At 40.8% G+C, this 12,195-nt stretch overlaps 1 protein-coding gene across 1 annotated transcript in view; it reads right to left on the bottom strand.

Annotated features, from left to right (window-relative positions):
- The window catches only part of BDP1 (B double prime 1, subunit of RNA polymerase III transcription initiation factor IIIB), a 55,445-nt gene that overhangs the window by 15,541 nt on the left and 27,709 nt on the right, over nucleotides 1–12,195 (bottom strand). Inside the window, 7 exon segments of the mRNA XM_009328976.1 lie at nucleotides 1,792–1,828; nucleotides 2,140–2,238; nucleotides 5,245–5,638; nucleotides 6,604–6,821; nucleotides 7,856–8,072; nucleotides 10,686–10,870; nucleotides 11,395–11,614. Coding sequence (XP_009327251.1) covers nucleotides 1,792–1,828; nucleotides 2,140–2,238; nucleotides 5,245–5,638; nucleotides 6,604–6,821; nucleotides 7,856–8,072; nucleotides 10,686–10,870; nucleotides 11,395–11,614 — 1,370 coding nt within the window.

Below are 12,195 nucleotides of genomic sequence, written 5' to 3'. Positions count from 1 at the left end.
CGTGAGGAGGAAAAAGCAGCAGAGATGAAGTGTTAGGAACTGACTGCAACCCCCATTCCCCATCCCCCTGCACTGCTTAGGGGGAGGAGGCAGAGGAGTGGGAAATGAAGGTGTGAAGTTGAGCCTAAGAAGGTGGGGAAGGGAAGGTGTTTTAGTTTTTGTCTTTGTTTCTCACCATCTTACACACAGCTGGCAGTGTGCCCAGGTGGCCAAGAAGGCCAATGGCATCCTGGCCTGTATCAGAAATAGTGTGGCCAGCAGGAGCAGGGAAGTGATCGTGCCCCTGTACTTGGCACTGGTGAGGCCGCACCTCGAATACTGTGTTCAGTTTTGGGGCCCCCACTACAAGAAGGACATTGAGGTGCTGGAGCATGTCCAGAGAAGGGCACCGAGGCTGGTGAGGGGTCTGGAGAACAAGTCTTATGAGGAGCGGCTGAGGGAACTGGGGTAGTTTAGCCTGGAGAAAAGGAGGCTGAGGGGAGACCTTACTGCTCTCTGCAACTCCCTGGAAGGAGGTTGTAGCGAGGTGGGTGTCGGTCTCTTTTCCCAAGTAAGAAGTGATAGGACGAGAGGAAATGGCCTCAAGTTGCACCAGGGGACGTTTAGATTGGACATGAGGAAAAGTGCCTTTACTGAAAGAGTGGTTAAACACCAGGCTGCCCAGGGAAGTGGTTGAGTCCCCATCCCTGGAAGTATTTAAAAGATGGGTAGATGAGGCGCTTAGGGACATGGTTTAGTGGGCATGGTGGTGTTGGGTTGATGGTTGGACTCGATGATCTTAGAGGTCTTTTCCAACCTTTATGATTCTATGATTCTATTTTATTTGGCAATAGATTAAATTAGTTTTCCCCAAGTTGAGTCTGTTTTGGTAAGTGATCTCCTTGTCTTTATCTTAACCCAGGAGGTTTTCCATTTTATTTTCTCCCCTCATCCTGTTGAGGAGGAGGAGTGGGACAGCAGCTGCGTGGGCATCTTGCAGCCAGCCAAGGTCAACCCACCACAAATGGAAAAGAAAGAGGTAACAGTTTAATTACAGAAATCCATAACCTATAGTGTTGATCCATATCCCAGTTTAGACTCCCAGTTCCTAACTTCTACCCAGAATACATCCCTTTGGTCATATCACACAAAACATTTCCATCCTCAAAGCTATTGTACTGAAACAAATTGAAAGAACAAAGTAGGCTTCCACTCCTTCAACTAACACAGTAGCCCACTCAACTTCCAGTGCTTCCTAGGAAGATGTATTGAGAATGTATTTAAATTTAAAAGTGAAAGCTATTCTAAAAATTAATAGATCCATAAGAGTTTGTAGCATATCTCATATGGAAAGAATATTTGCTTCTGGAAGACTGTGATCACAGTCTGTCACACATGCTATTTTACCAGCTTAGGATATTAACGTCAGAGACCACGGAGATGACAAAGCTATGAATCTGCCCACTCTTTGTATCACTCAACCACACATCAAGCAAGCTGCAAGTAAGCACTTGCAAAGTTTCCTCTTCTCCCTGTACAACTAACCACAGCGTTGGAAAGTGATAGACCGGTCACACAAAGGGCACATTCTGACCCTGCGAAACAGAACCCTGCAATGCTTGGTCCCCCTACTTGATAAAGAACAGCAAGAAAGAAAATGGTTTAAATCTCCTCCAAAACATAAAAGCATCCAGTATCTCATGAGCAGATTTTTTTTATAAGATATATAAACCTCCAAACTTCCCCCTAGAATAACTACATATTGGTAGCACGTTAACGGGAAAGATATGAACAAGATTGTTTCATATGTACCTTTGTCCACCTCTGGATTTTCATGTACAGTTTTTTCCTTAAATAAAAAGAAAAACAATATCAAAGTTCTATATAAAATGAGTCCACAATTTTAATTTAATGCTTACGGGTAAATTCTCTGCCCAAAGATTACCTGGCTTTGAAAGGGTATTTTAAAGGCTGACAATATTTACTTGCATAGTTTTCCCCACAGCTGTGTCCCTCATATCTGTGTGGGACAGGTAAGAGTCTATTAAGCTATACTGTTACAAGCAGACATGGCAACCAGATATTGTCCACGTAGCTTTGTATGTGCTATGAAACAAACAAACAAACAAAAGACATTCTTACAGCTGTTGAGGTGCTTACTTTTTCCTCCTTCTGTACCACCGGTTGGACAGATGCATGAGAGAGACTTTCAACATCAGTAGGCACCTGCACATCTGGTATATTCACAGGTATTTCCAGCTGTAAAAATAATTTTAAAAGTATTTCAGTTCATCAGCCCCTACAGAAAATCTGTCAAATGCAAATTTTTATAAGCCACATACACTTTCCAGATCTTGAACATGTAGTGGGATACTTCCCAAAAATCAAGTCTTACACTACATACCTTCTGATTTAAGAAGGCAGCAGTTGTATGAACTGCTGGAGGCAGAACTGGTAGTGCTGCTTGTAACTAACTTGAAGCATCAGACAACCTAAGACCTTGTTTCTAATTGCTTACTACTCCACCAAACTAAGTTATGCGGCTGAGACCTTTCATGGTGGCCGTTTACCTCAAATGGGGTTTGTTCGTTTTCACACTTTTTCTGCTTTTTAAGTCTTCAGAAAAGAAAGAGTTCAGCCTTTTTCCAAGGTAAGGCTAGGGAATACGCACACACCCACACACACAGGCACATACTCATTCACCATTTTACCTATTTTTTTTTTCCTTAAACGCTGTCTTTTCACTGAGAACTTCAGATATTTGACATTTTCAGAAATGAGGACTTGAAATTTGGCAGAAAGGTTACAATATTTTCAGTGAGGTTCTTATGAAAAACACTGCTCAATCTGGATAGCTTTCAAAGGCTTGCACTTTTACATATACTTTCCACTGATCTCTTTAAATTTGACAACAGCTGAATCCTCAGGTATCTACCCATATCCCTTACTAGTACTCATGGCTCCTGTGTGTTAAACCAGGAAACTTGATCATTATCCCCACATGTAATATATTCCACATCTTTGAAGTTAAGGGATTCAGTAAACTCTCTGTGCCACAACTTTCAGTCCATTATTGTTCTAGAGTCTCCCTTGGTGTTTTGACTGAGCATTAAATTCTCTTGCTGTTTCAAACACAGAAAGAAACAGTGTGATTAATTCGGGAGACAAAAAAAGCAGGATTTCAATGGGAGAAGAGAGGAAGATGACTAGTAGTAGTAGGCAAAAAGAATTGGAGTGAATGGAAAGAAATAGTGATGAACATCTGAGGCATGAATGGAAGAGATCGGACAAACAGATTTGGAATGAAGCAAAAAAAGAAAAAAAAGAGGAAGACACATCACTGAGACAAGACAGGCTAGAAGGTATAAAAAAAGCAAAGAAGTCATGTTGAATGATAGGGAAAAAAATAGAAAAATGTCTAAACCTTTGAGCACAATCCCTTTCAAGGCCTTGAACAGATTCCACTGTTCACAAACCTGAACAGTTCTCTGATGACAAAAAAGTATGCCATTTCCTCTCTAGTGACTGGTCTTAGTAAATATAATACCAAGTCTTGCTACAGTCTTACAGTCTTGAGTTTTATTCTAGTCTAAGAGTACAATTAAAGCATAAGCCTGCACTCTAGGCTTAATGCTTCCAACTCTACAAATGGACCATTTGTAGACCAAGAGTCAAAACATACAGCTTTTGAATAAAATTGACAAAGATGTAGATGGTCTCTCACTGACAGTAGCAGGGACTGAGGCCCATGGATCTGCCCATTCCAGACAGAGCAGGAACATCCCTGAATGGACTGCAGCCCACGGAGGACCCACGCTAGAGCACGGGCAAGGAGTAGAGTCCATTGCAACGTCAAACCGTACAGCCTGAACCAAAGGGACAAGGGCTGGAGATTTTAATGGATATATGTTTAAACATTTTGAACCCATTATTTGAGTAGTAAGCTATAGTAAGTAAGTACTATAGCAAGAACATGAATCAAGGGAAGACAAGCCTCACAAGAAACCAGGCAAGTGCAGTAGTGACCAACCTGAGTTGGCTTTGGCACCCAAAAACTCAACACAACATGCCACCTCTCCCGAGCAACTACGTAATACATGGAGCCCAAGGCATGGACCAAACTCAAAGGACATTTGATGGACATTTTAAGGGGCTGGCCCACAGACCAAAGGAATAATATCCATATATATATCAAAGGACAGGAAGAGAAGTTGTGGTTAATAAGGATGTACTGGATAGTGTAGGACCTAAGCATGACAAATGGTATGAAATAAAGGGTGAATATTACACTAGGCGTGGCTGGAATGAAGTTAATTTTCTTCACAGCAGCCCACATGGTGCTGTGTTTTGGATTTATGACTACAACAGTGTTGGTAACACACCAGTGTTTTTGCTATTGCTGAACAGTGCTTGCACAATGTCAAAGCTTTTGTTTTCCTACTTTTTGCTCTAGCAAGTAGGCTGGGAGTGGGCAAGAGGTCAGGAGAGCACACAGCTGGGACAGCTGACCCAAACTGAACAAAGGAATATTCCATATCATATGATGCTGTGCTCAGCAATAAAAGCTCAGGGAAAGGAGGAAGAAGAGGAAGGCATTTGTGGTTACGGCATTTATCTTCCAGAGTAACTCACACAGGCTGAGGCCCTGCTTTCCAGGAAGCAGCCAGCCAATAGAAAGTAGTGAATAAATTCCTTTTTTTTGCTTTGCTTTCACCTTTTGCTTCACCTATTGAACTGTCTCTATATCAATCCATAGGTCTTTTTACCTTCCTTCTATTTTCTCCTTGTCCCACAGGAGAGGGGAGTGAGGAAGCAGCTCTGTGTGTGCCTGGCTGCTGGTCAGGGTCAGCCCACCACACAGTTAAAGTTTCTTGGTGAGGGGGACACCACATACAGAAACATCTCCCTCACTCCCTTATTTCCTAACATTCAAATGTAAAATTGAAATGCTCCATTTGTTCCATCTTGGGCCTCAAAACACGTAGTTAGCATGGTAGTCTGTGCTTACGTTCAATCCCAATAAACAAACTGGTGAGCACCCTGCAGACCTATATACAGCTTGCAAACATAACTGGACCTTAGACTGATACAGTATTTTGTTCAAAACCAAGCACATGTGCCAAGTAACATCCCTGCTACTCTCAATGCCATTCTTAAATTAAACTAAATTGCGATAAAACCCAAGTACTCGGTGATGCAATTAGAATAAAAGCTGTTTAAACCACCAAAACAAAAGTACATATGCAGAACCCAGCTACATGATACCTCCTCCATGGTTTCCTCTATCTGAACAGGAACAGGTTTTGGAGATCGAAGACCTATAGGAACAAACACTGGAGCTTTGTTTACTTCCTCCGGTGCAAAGCATTCATCTTCATCATCAGGCTCAAAGTCATCTGCCGCCTCCTCCTCCTCCTCCTCCTCTTGAAAAGCCCAGAGGGTCACCAAGGCTGTCTTTGAACTTCTGTGCTCCTTCCCAGATTTCTTCCTATGTGTAGTTTTCAAATTTTTGCCTCTAGTGACACTCAGTTTAACTTCTTGCCTTTGATTCCCCTTCTCACTGCAATCAGCCTCACATTCAGAGGCAGAAGAAGCAGTCCTTAGTTTCGAGACATGTTTTGGCAGTGCTATCCGTTTTGATGGCCTTCTGGACTGCCTTCTAAAGTACAAAACAAAAGCATGTTTAAAAAACAATGAAGTCCAAGACATTCCAAAAAAACGGGTACCACAAATCAAAACAAACTCAATGAATAAAAAAGGATCATTGTGACCAACAATACAATCTATTTACTTCCTAACGTATAGTGACAAAAATGCATCCACATACCATTTAATCAGAAATCCTAATTTCTTCATGCATGCACAAAGTACTGATTGTAAATGTGTATTAAGCAGTTTCATAGTGTTGGAAAGCTGTGCAATTAAATTTACAAGATACAGAATTCTTTGATTAGAAAAGGATGAATTAATTTTCATTCTGAGGGACAGGGAAGTCACATGCTTTTTATGTCACAGGAACATTTCCAGTTCTCTTTTGCTAAAGCTAAACTAGGAGCCCCAAACTATGATACTTTAGTTGATCAGACTAATGTCTAGAAACTAGAACCATTAGATGATCATTAGTTATCTGCTCCGGTTTCTCAGACAGCAATCTCTTCAATAATCAGCTGCTTACTGTTTCCCTCCTCAAGATGACGGGCACAACCACTTTGGGTACCAAAATTCTAAACTTCCCCCAGAAAACATACTCCTTGGTAAACTGGTGGGGAGGTGAAACAAATAGCAGCAGAGGACACTTCCAGCACGGAGTTTCTGTTTAGGTTAATCCCACAATCCCTGTGCCCCCAGTACAGGTACTTCAAAGTCCTCCCCTTTAAAATCAGGAATTCCTGTTGAAACCAAAGGTGGACCCTGGGATGGGTTGGTGGGAGTGCTGGCTGTGTTCATTTTATGAGCATACAGGTAGGGTAAGAGACACAGGATATCTGCATGCATCTGGTAGAGTTCAGATGGAAGACCCAAGGATTGACATCCTGCATGTGCTCTCATAACACACTGCAGATCAATAATTACTTTTAAAAATAAAAATCAGTTGAGCTTACAAGCCAAAATTAGTTTTTTTACCTTGTGAGATCATCTGAATTCTTTTCCTGAGAGGTAGAAAGCTGAGAATCATCTTCTTGTTCTACTTGACTCTCACTCTCTGATGATATCTCTGGAGACTGGAGTCTACTATCCTGCCTGATTCTTTTACAAGATGTTTCTTCAACAGAGTCTGTAAAACTGTGTTTTCTTGTAGCCTCTGAGAAGGATGCATCTTCCACTATGTTACTGGAGTTTTGCTGAACAGAGGAGACAATTACTACCTTATTAAGTGCCAAACATTTTTAATCGGGTTTGGTGACAAAAAGATTTAAAGAACTGAGTTTGAGGTTCTTGAAAACATGTCCAGCTGTCATCTCTGATAGCTTGGGACATTCTTCCCCATTTTGTCTAATTTCGGGCTCTATAGCCCAAGTGTCATTAGATGGTATTATCTATGATGCCTGAGTTCCCAGTGCTGCTGCTAGTTAATAGACGAAGGCCATGCACAACTTAAGAGCAGCAACTCTTCAGAAGTTGGAAGGATGAATAATTTTCTGAAACTACCTATTAATTTAAAGAACAATTTGAGGGAAGGAAGAATTTTTTTTTTCTGCCCTGGGAACAAACTAGGAAGAAAAAACTACCATAGTTTACAGAACAGCATTTAAATATTATTCAAAACACACACAAGAAACTTATCCCAGAACATAAAAACCATCAGTAAGCACAGTTCTGTCAACTATGGATGCTTGGCTAAAATAATATGTTAACTGAAAGATTTTAGTGATCCATCTAGAAAATAAGGAACACCAGATAAACTCGATTCAGGTATTGCAACTTTAGACAGAGAAGGAACTAGTCTGGGCTAGGTTAGGACTGTTAAGTGAATTTAAGCAGAAGGAGGTCTGAACTTTGTTCACATATATTTCAACTTAAAAGTATACTTATATGTATTTTAGGTAGTATCTGATGTTAGACAGCTGCCTTAATTTCCATTGTCCAGTGAATAACAGACATTAAATTAATTGTTAACAGTATTAGCATGTATTTATGATAATACAGACTTCTGACCATATAAACTGTAAGACTTAAGACAACAATGTACATCAAATATTTCCACAGTTTTTAGATTCTAAGTCCATTTATTCATCATCATTTCCAACAGTGAGTTAAAAGAATCACATTAACCTTTCACAGCCATATACTGGGTTTCTGTGCCATCTATGGTTCCAAGAACTTAAACACAAGAATTGCGGTACAAATTGGCTCAAAACACATGATCAGCACTTACCATCGATACACCTGTTTTTTCTAACACCAAACACACTTCTGCATTTCTATTCTCAGCATTGTCCTCTTCTCTGTTTTCACCTTCTTCAGCATAAACTCTTTTTCTAGTAACTCTCATTAGGTTTGACTTTGGGTTCCAGAGGGGTTCCCTCGCTTGATGCAAAGGTTTTGTATCACTCTTTTTACTTTCTTCTCCAGAACTTAATTTATCATTGGACCTACAAAAATATTTTTCAACTTTACTTCTCAGGAACTACAAAATACACTCTATAAGCTTGGTTTACTATCAAATATTTAGTACTTCCAGCTAGAAACGAACTTAGGTGTTCTGCGTTTTTATTTAGGTAGTTGGTAAAGTTTAAAAAAAATAAGGGAAGAAAAAAAACAATGTGAAAAGGAGACAATTGGCTTTTCTGCAGTAGAGGACCTTTCTGATTACTTTTGGGAAAGTCTTTTGCAAGGAAAACAACATTAAGAAGTCAAGTAGAGCAGAAAGTTTCAGCTATACTACCATAGGTTCCAAAAATTAAGCAACCATAGGAACATTACATTAATTAATTCCAGCATTCAAGGTACTACTGCTTTTAAACAGGATGAAATTCTTACATCTGTTCAAGCACATTCAGATCAGTAAGACAGAAATCTTGGGCTTTTAAACTCATGTCTCGGGAAAGGGCAAGAAGGAGGACCCAGGGAACTACAGGCCAGTCAGCCTCACCTCAGTCCCTGGGAAAGTGATGGAACAACTAACCCTGGAAACCACTTCCAGACACATGAAAAACAAGAAGGTGACTTGGAGTAGTCAGCATGGATTCACAATGGGGAAGTCACGCTTAACCAACTTGATAACCTTTATGATGAAATGAGGGGCTCGATAGATGAAGGGATAGCAGTAGATAGTATCTACCTTGACTTTAGTAAGGCTGCTAACACGATCTCCCCTAACATCATCACAGCAGAGCTGATGAAGTATGGGCTGGATGAGCAGACAAGGAGGTTCACTGAAAACTGATTGAATGGCCAAGCTCAGAGGGTGATGATCAGTGGCACAAAGTCTAGTTGGAGGCCAGGAACTAGCAGTGTACTTGCAGGGGTCAATACTATGTCCAATCCCGTTCAACATCTTCATTAGTGATCTGGATGATGGGGCAGGGTGTACCCTCAGCAAGTTTACAGTTGACGCAGAACTGGGAGGAGTGGCTGATACACCAGAGGGTCATGATGCCAACCAGAGGGACCTGAACAGGCTCTAGAAATGGGCTGACAGGAACCTCATGAAGTTCAACAATGGGAAGTGCAAAGTCCTGCACCTGGGGAGGAACAACCCCAGGGACCAGTATGTGCTGGGAGCCACCCAGATGGAAAGCAGCTTTGCATAAAAGGGCCTGAGCGTCCTGGTGGACACAAAGATGAACGTGAGCCAGCAACGTGCCCTTGCAGCAAAGAAAGCTAACGGTATCCTGGGCTGCATTAGGAGAAGCGTTGCCAGCAGGTTGAGGGAGGGGATCCTTCCCCCCTGTTCAGCGCTGGTGAGGCCACACCTGGAGTACTGTACTGGAGTGCCCAGAACTGGTCACAAGAGACATGGACACACTGGATAGAGTCCAGCAAAGGGCTATCAAAGGTGAAGGGACAGAAGCATCTCTCCTATGATGAAAGGCTAAGAAGAGCAGGGACAGTTCAGCCTGCAGAAAGAGAAGGCTTGGTGGGAGTGGGTAGGGAAGTCTCTTCAATGTATATAAATACCTGAAGGGAAGGTGTAAAGATAGACAGAGCCAGGCTCTTTCCAGTAGTGCCCAGTGGCAGGACAAGAGGCAACAGGCACAAAATGGAACACAAGAGGTTCCCTTCTGAACATCAGGGAATACTATTTCACTGTGAGGGTAACCGAGCACTGGCACAGGTTACCCAGAGAGACTGTGGAGTCTCCCTCCTTGGCAATAGTCCAAAGCTGTCTGGACATGGTACTGGGCAACCCGTTCTAGGTGGCCCTGCTTGAGCAGGGGGTTGGACCAGATGACCTCCAGAGGTCCCTTCCAACCTCAACCATCCTGTGATTCTGTGAAATTCTGCCATCACAGAAGCCAAGAAGACTGTAAGGTAAGGTCCTTGTCTTGTTAGCACGAAGCCTCTGGGATATGATTTCAACGTAAGTTATAGAAGAGATTTTTAAGCAGAGGCTCAGGGACAGATGGGAACCAGAAGCTAATTTTAGAAAACAGCAAAAGTAAATGGATTTGAGGCTGCTCTGTATCAGATAAGATTGAGCAAAAGGTAGCTTATAACATTACTCAGAACCGTTACATGTAAATGGCACTATCTGCCTCATATTGCACATACATAAAAAGCATCCCCTCCACCAAAGAACCAGGACACTGCACATCCTTGCATGAATTTCTTCTGGAAAGAAAAAGTGAAGAGGCTTAGAATACATCTTAGACAGCAAGCTCATTTTATGTTACTCTGCCTACCCCTTCGCAATTATAAGTGAGTGCAAATGGCACTGCTCAGTCTTCCTTTCAACGGTCCACATTCATAGTGCACTGTACCCTAAGAATGTATTACTGAGAAATTCAGACAGCTAAACTGATTACTTGCGTCTACTCTCACTTGCAAAATACCTTCTAAAAAGGAAAACAGCCTTGAGAAAAATTCTGTTAAAAACTCTTCTATTACCTAAGGATGCCACCTAGTGACCCTCACAGCGTGTAGCATATAACTAGTACAGCTCAGAGCCTACACTTCAAAAAGCAAGTGTTGTATGAAAACAACTGGACAAATACACGAAGTTTTTAAAGAGTTTTTTTTACTTTGTCAACAGGGAACTTTACCTTGCTATGGTATCCTGAACGCTTCCTATAGCGTCTGTAGATAGACCTTCGTGTTCTCCCTTGCTGTGGCAGTTAGGTGATTTTTTAGAGGAACAGAGTGTTTCTGACTTCATACTTTTTGGATTTATGTCTAGATTATCATTCTTGGCCAAATTCCCCACAAACAACAATGCTTCCATGTCATCCTTAGATTTGAGAAAAAAAAACAACAATATTAGCACAAAATACATCACCTGTAAAATAAAGCATTGTAAGTTAACCTGAGACAAAACTTAGCTTAAAAACTTTCAAGTAGTTTATGGCACCCATCACTGTTACTTGTGCCGTTAGAGAAGGTATTTATCTAATAAAAACAGATACTATAACCAATATAGTCTTTCATGAGCAACCACCAAGGAGTTCAGAAGAAACCCAGCAACAGAAATATGGCATGCAGGTAACTATTCATGTATCATGAACATGACTGAAGTTTCAAAGTTTAAGTGAAGTCTTTAGATTTGTTAACAGAAGTCTATATATTATCAACGTGTCATTAACAGAATTTTAGAAGACCTCATATTAGGGTGCAAATATTAAACAAGAATGTAATTCTTACTAGTCCAAAATTAATTTATGCATTTAAAACAGCTTATTTAGATGTCTTAAAAACAGCTGGTGCGGAACCAAGCATCAGAAAGTGTAGTCAGAAATATCTGAACAGAATTCTCACTTTTGAGGAAAGAGGTTCCTCAGACACTTCTGTCACAGGAAGACTCTCTCCTTTATTTGCTTCTTCCTCAAGTGGAGCAGCAAGTTTTTGTGCCACTGGAGATTCTTTTTCGTTATATGCTCTTTCTAGGTTTCGTCTAGTTCTCTGAGATCCATTCCTTATGAATTGTCCTGGTTTCAGAGCGCCCAGCTTGCCTTCTTTGGAAGTGGATTTTTCACCACTGTTGAATTTACAGCAAACAAACGAAAACAAAAACAAAATTATGTCACTTGACTTTGGTTGGGAGGGGAAAAAAGCAATTCTGCATTCATTAAGTTTTGAATCAACATTTATACAAGAGGGTTAGAGACTGATATACTGTTTTGTTTAAAATCAAGAAAATTATCTTTTCAAATATATATTTCTCACTTTGGGCATTTATGGTTAACATGTGAGAAGGAATAACAAGATTTCTTTATCAAGGCATTTTTAGCATCAAGAAGAAAGTTGTGTTGCTAACCGTACCAACATCAAAGTATCAGCAGTCTAATACATGCTTAAGATCTTATTTTAACAAGGAAAACAGTAAAATAGAAGAGCACACTGGGCTCAGTGAAAGACAGATCTCTGACATTTTACAAAGTTTATATTTGTTACATATACATGATCACTGTATATGCAAATACAATCCCAATAAAAGAAAAGCTTGGTCAAAAAGAGCTATAAGCTCATACAGATCAAGTATGTACCAGATAAACAATGACAAGTAGTTCAGCTCAACTAAAAATGTGCTCTGAAAGCATGGGAAGAAGCTGACTGTAA

The sequence above is a fragment of the Pygoscelis adeliae genome, unplaced genomic scaffold (genome assembly GCF_000699105.1).
Source record: "Pygoscelis adeliae isolate BGI_AS28 unplaced genomic scaffold, ASM69910v1 Scaffold127, whole genome shotgun sequence".
In the NCBI taxonomy this organism is placed as follows: domain Eukaryota; kingdom Metazoa; phylum Chordata; class Aves; order Sphenisciformes; family Spheniscidae; genus Pygoscelis; species Pygoscelis adeliae.
The sequence above is the reverse complement of the archived record's forward strand: the minus strand, read 5'-3'. Positions and strand labels throughout refer to the sequence as shown.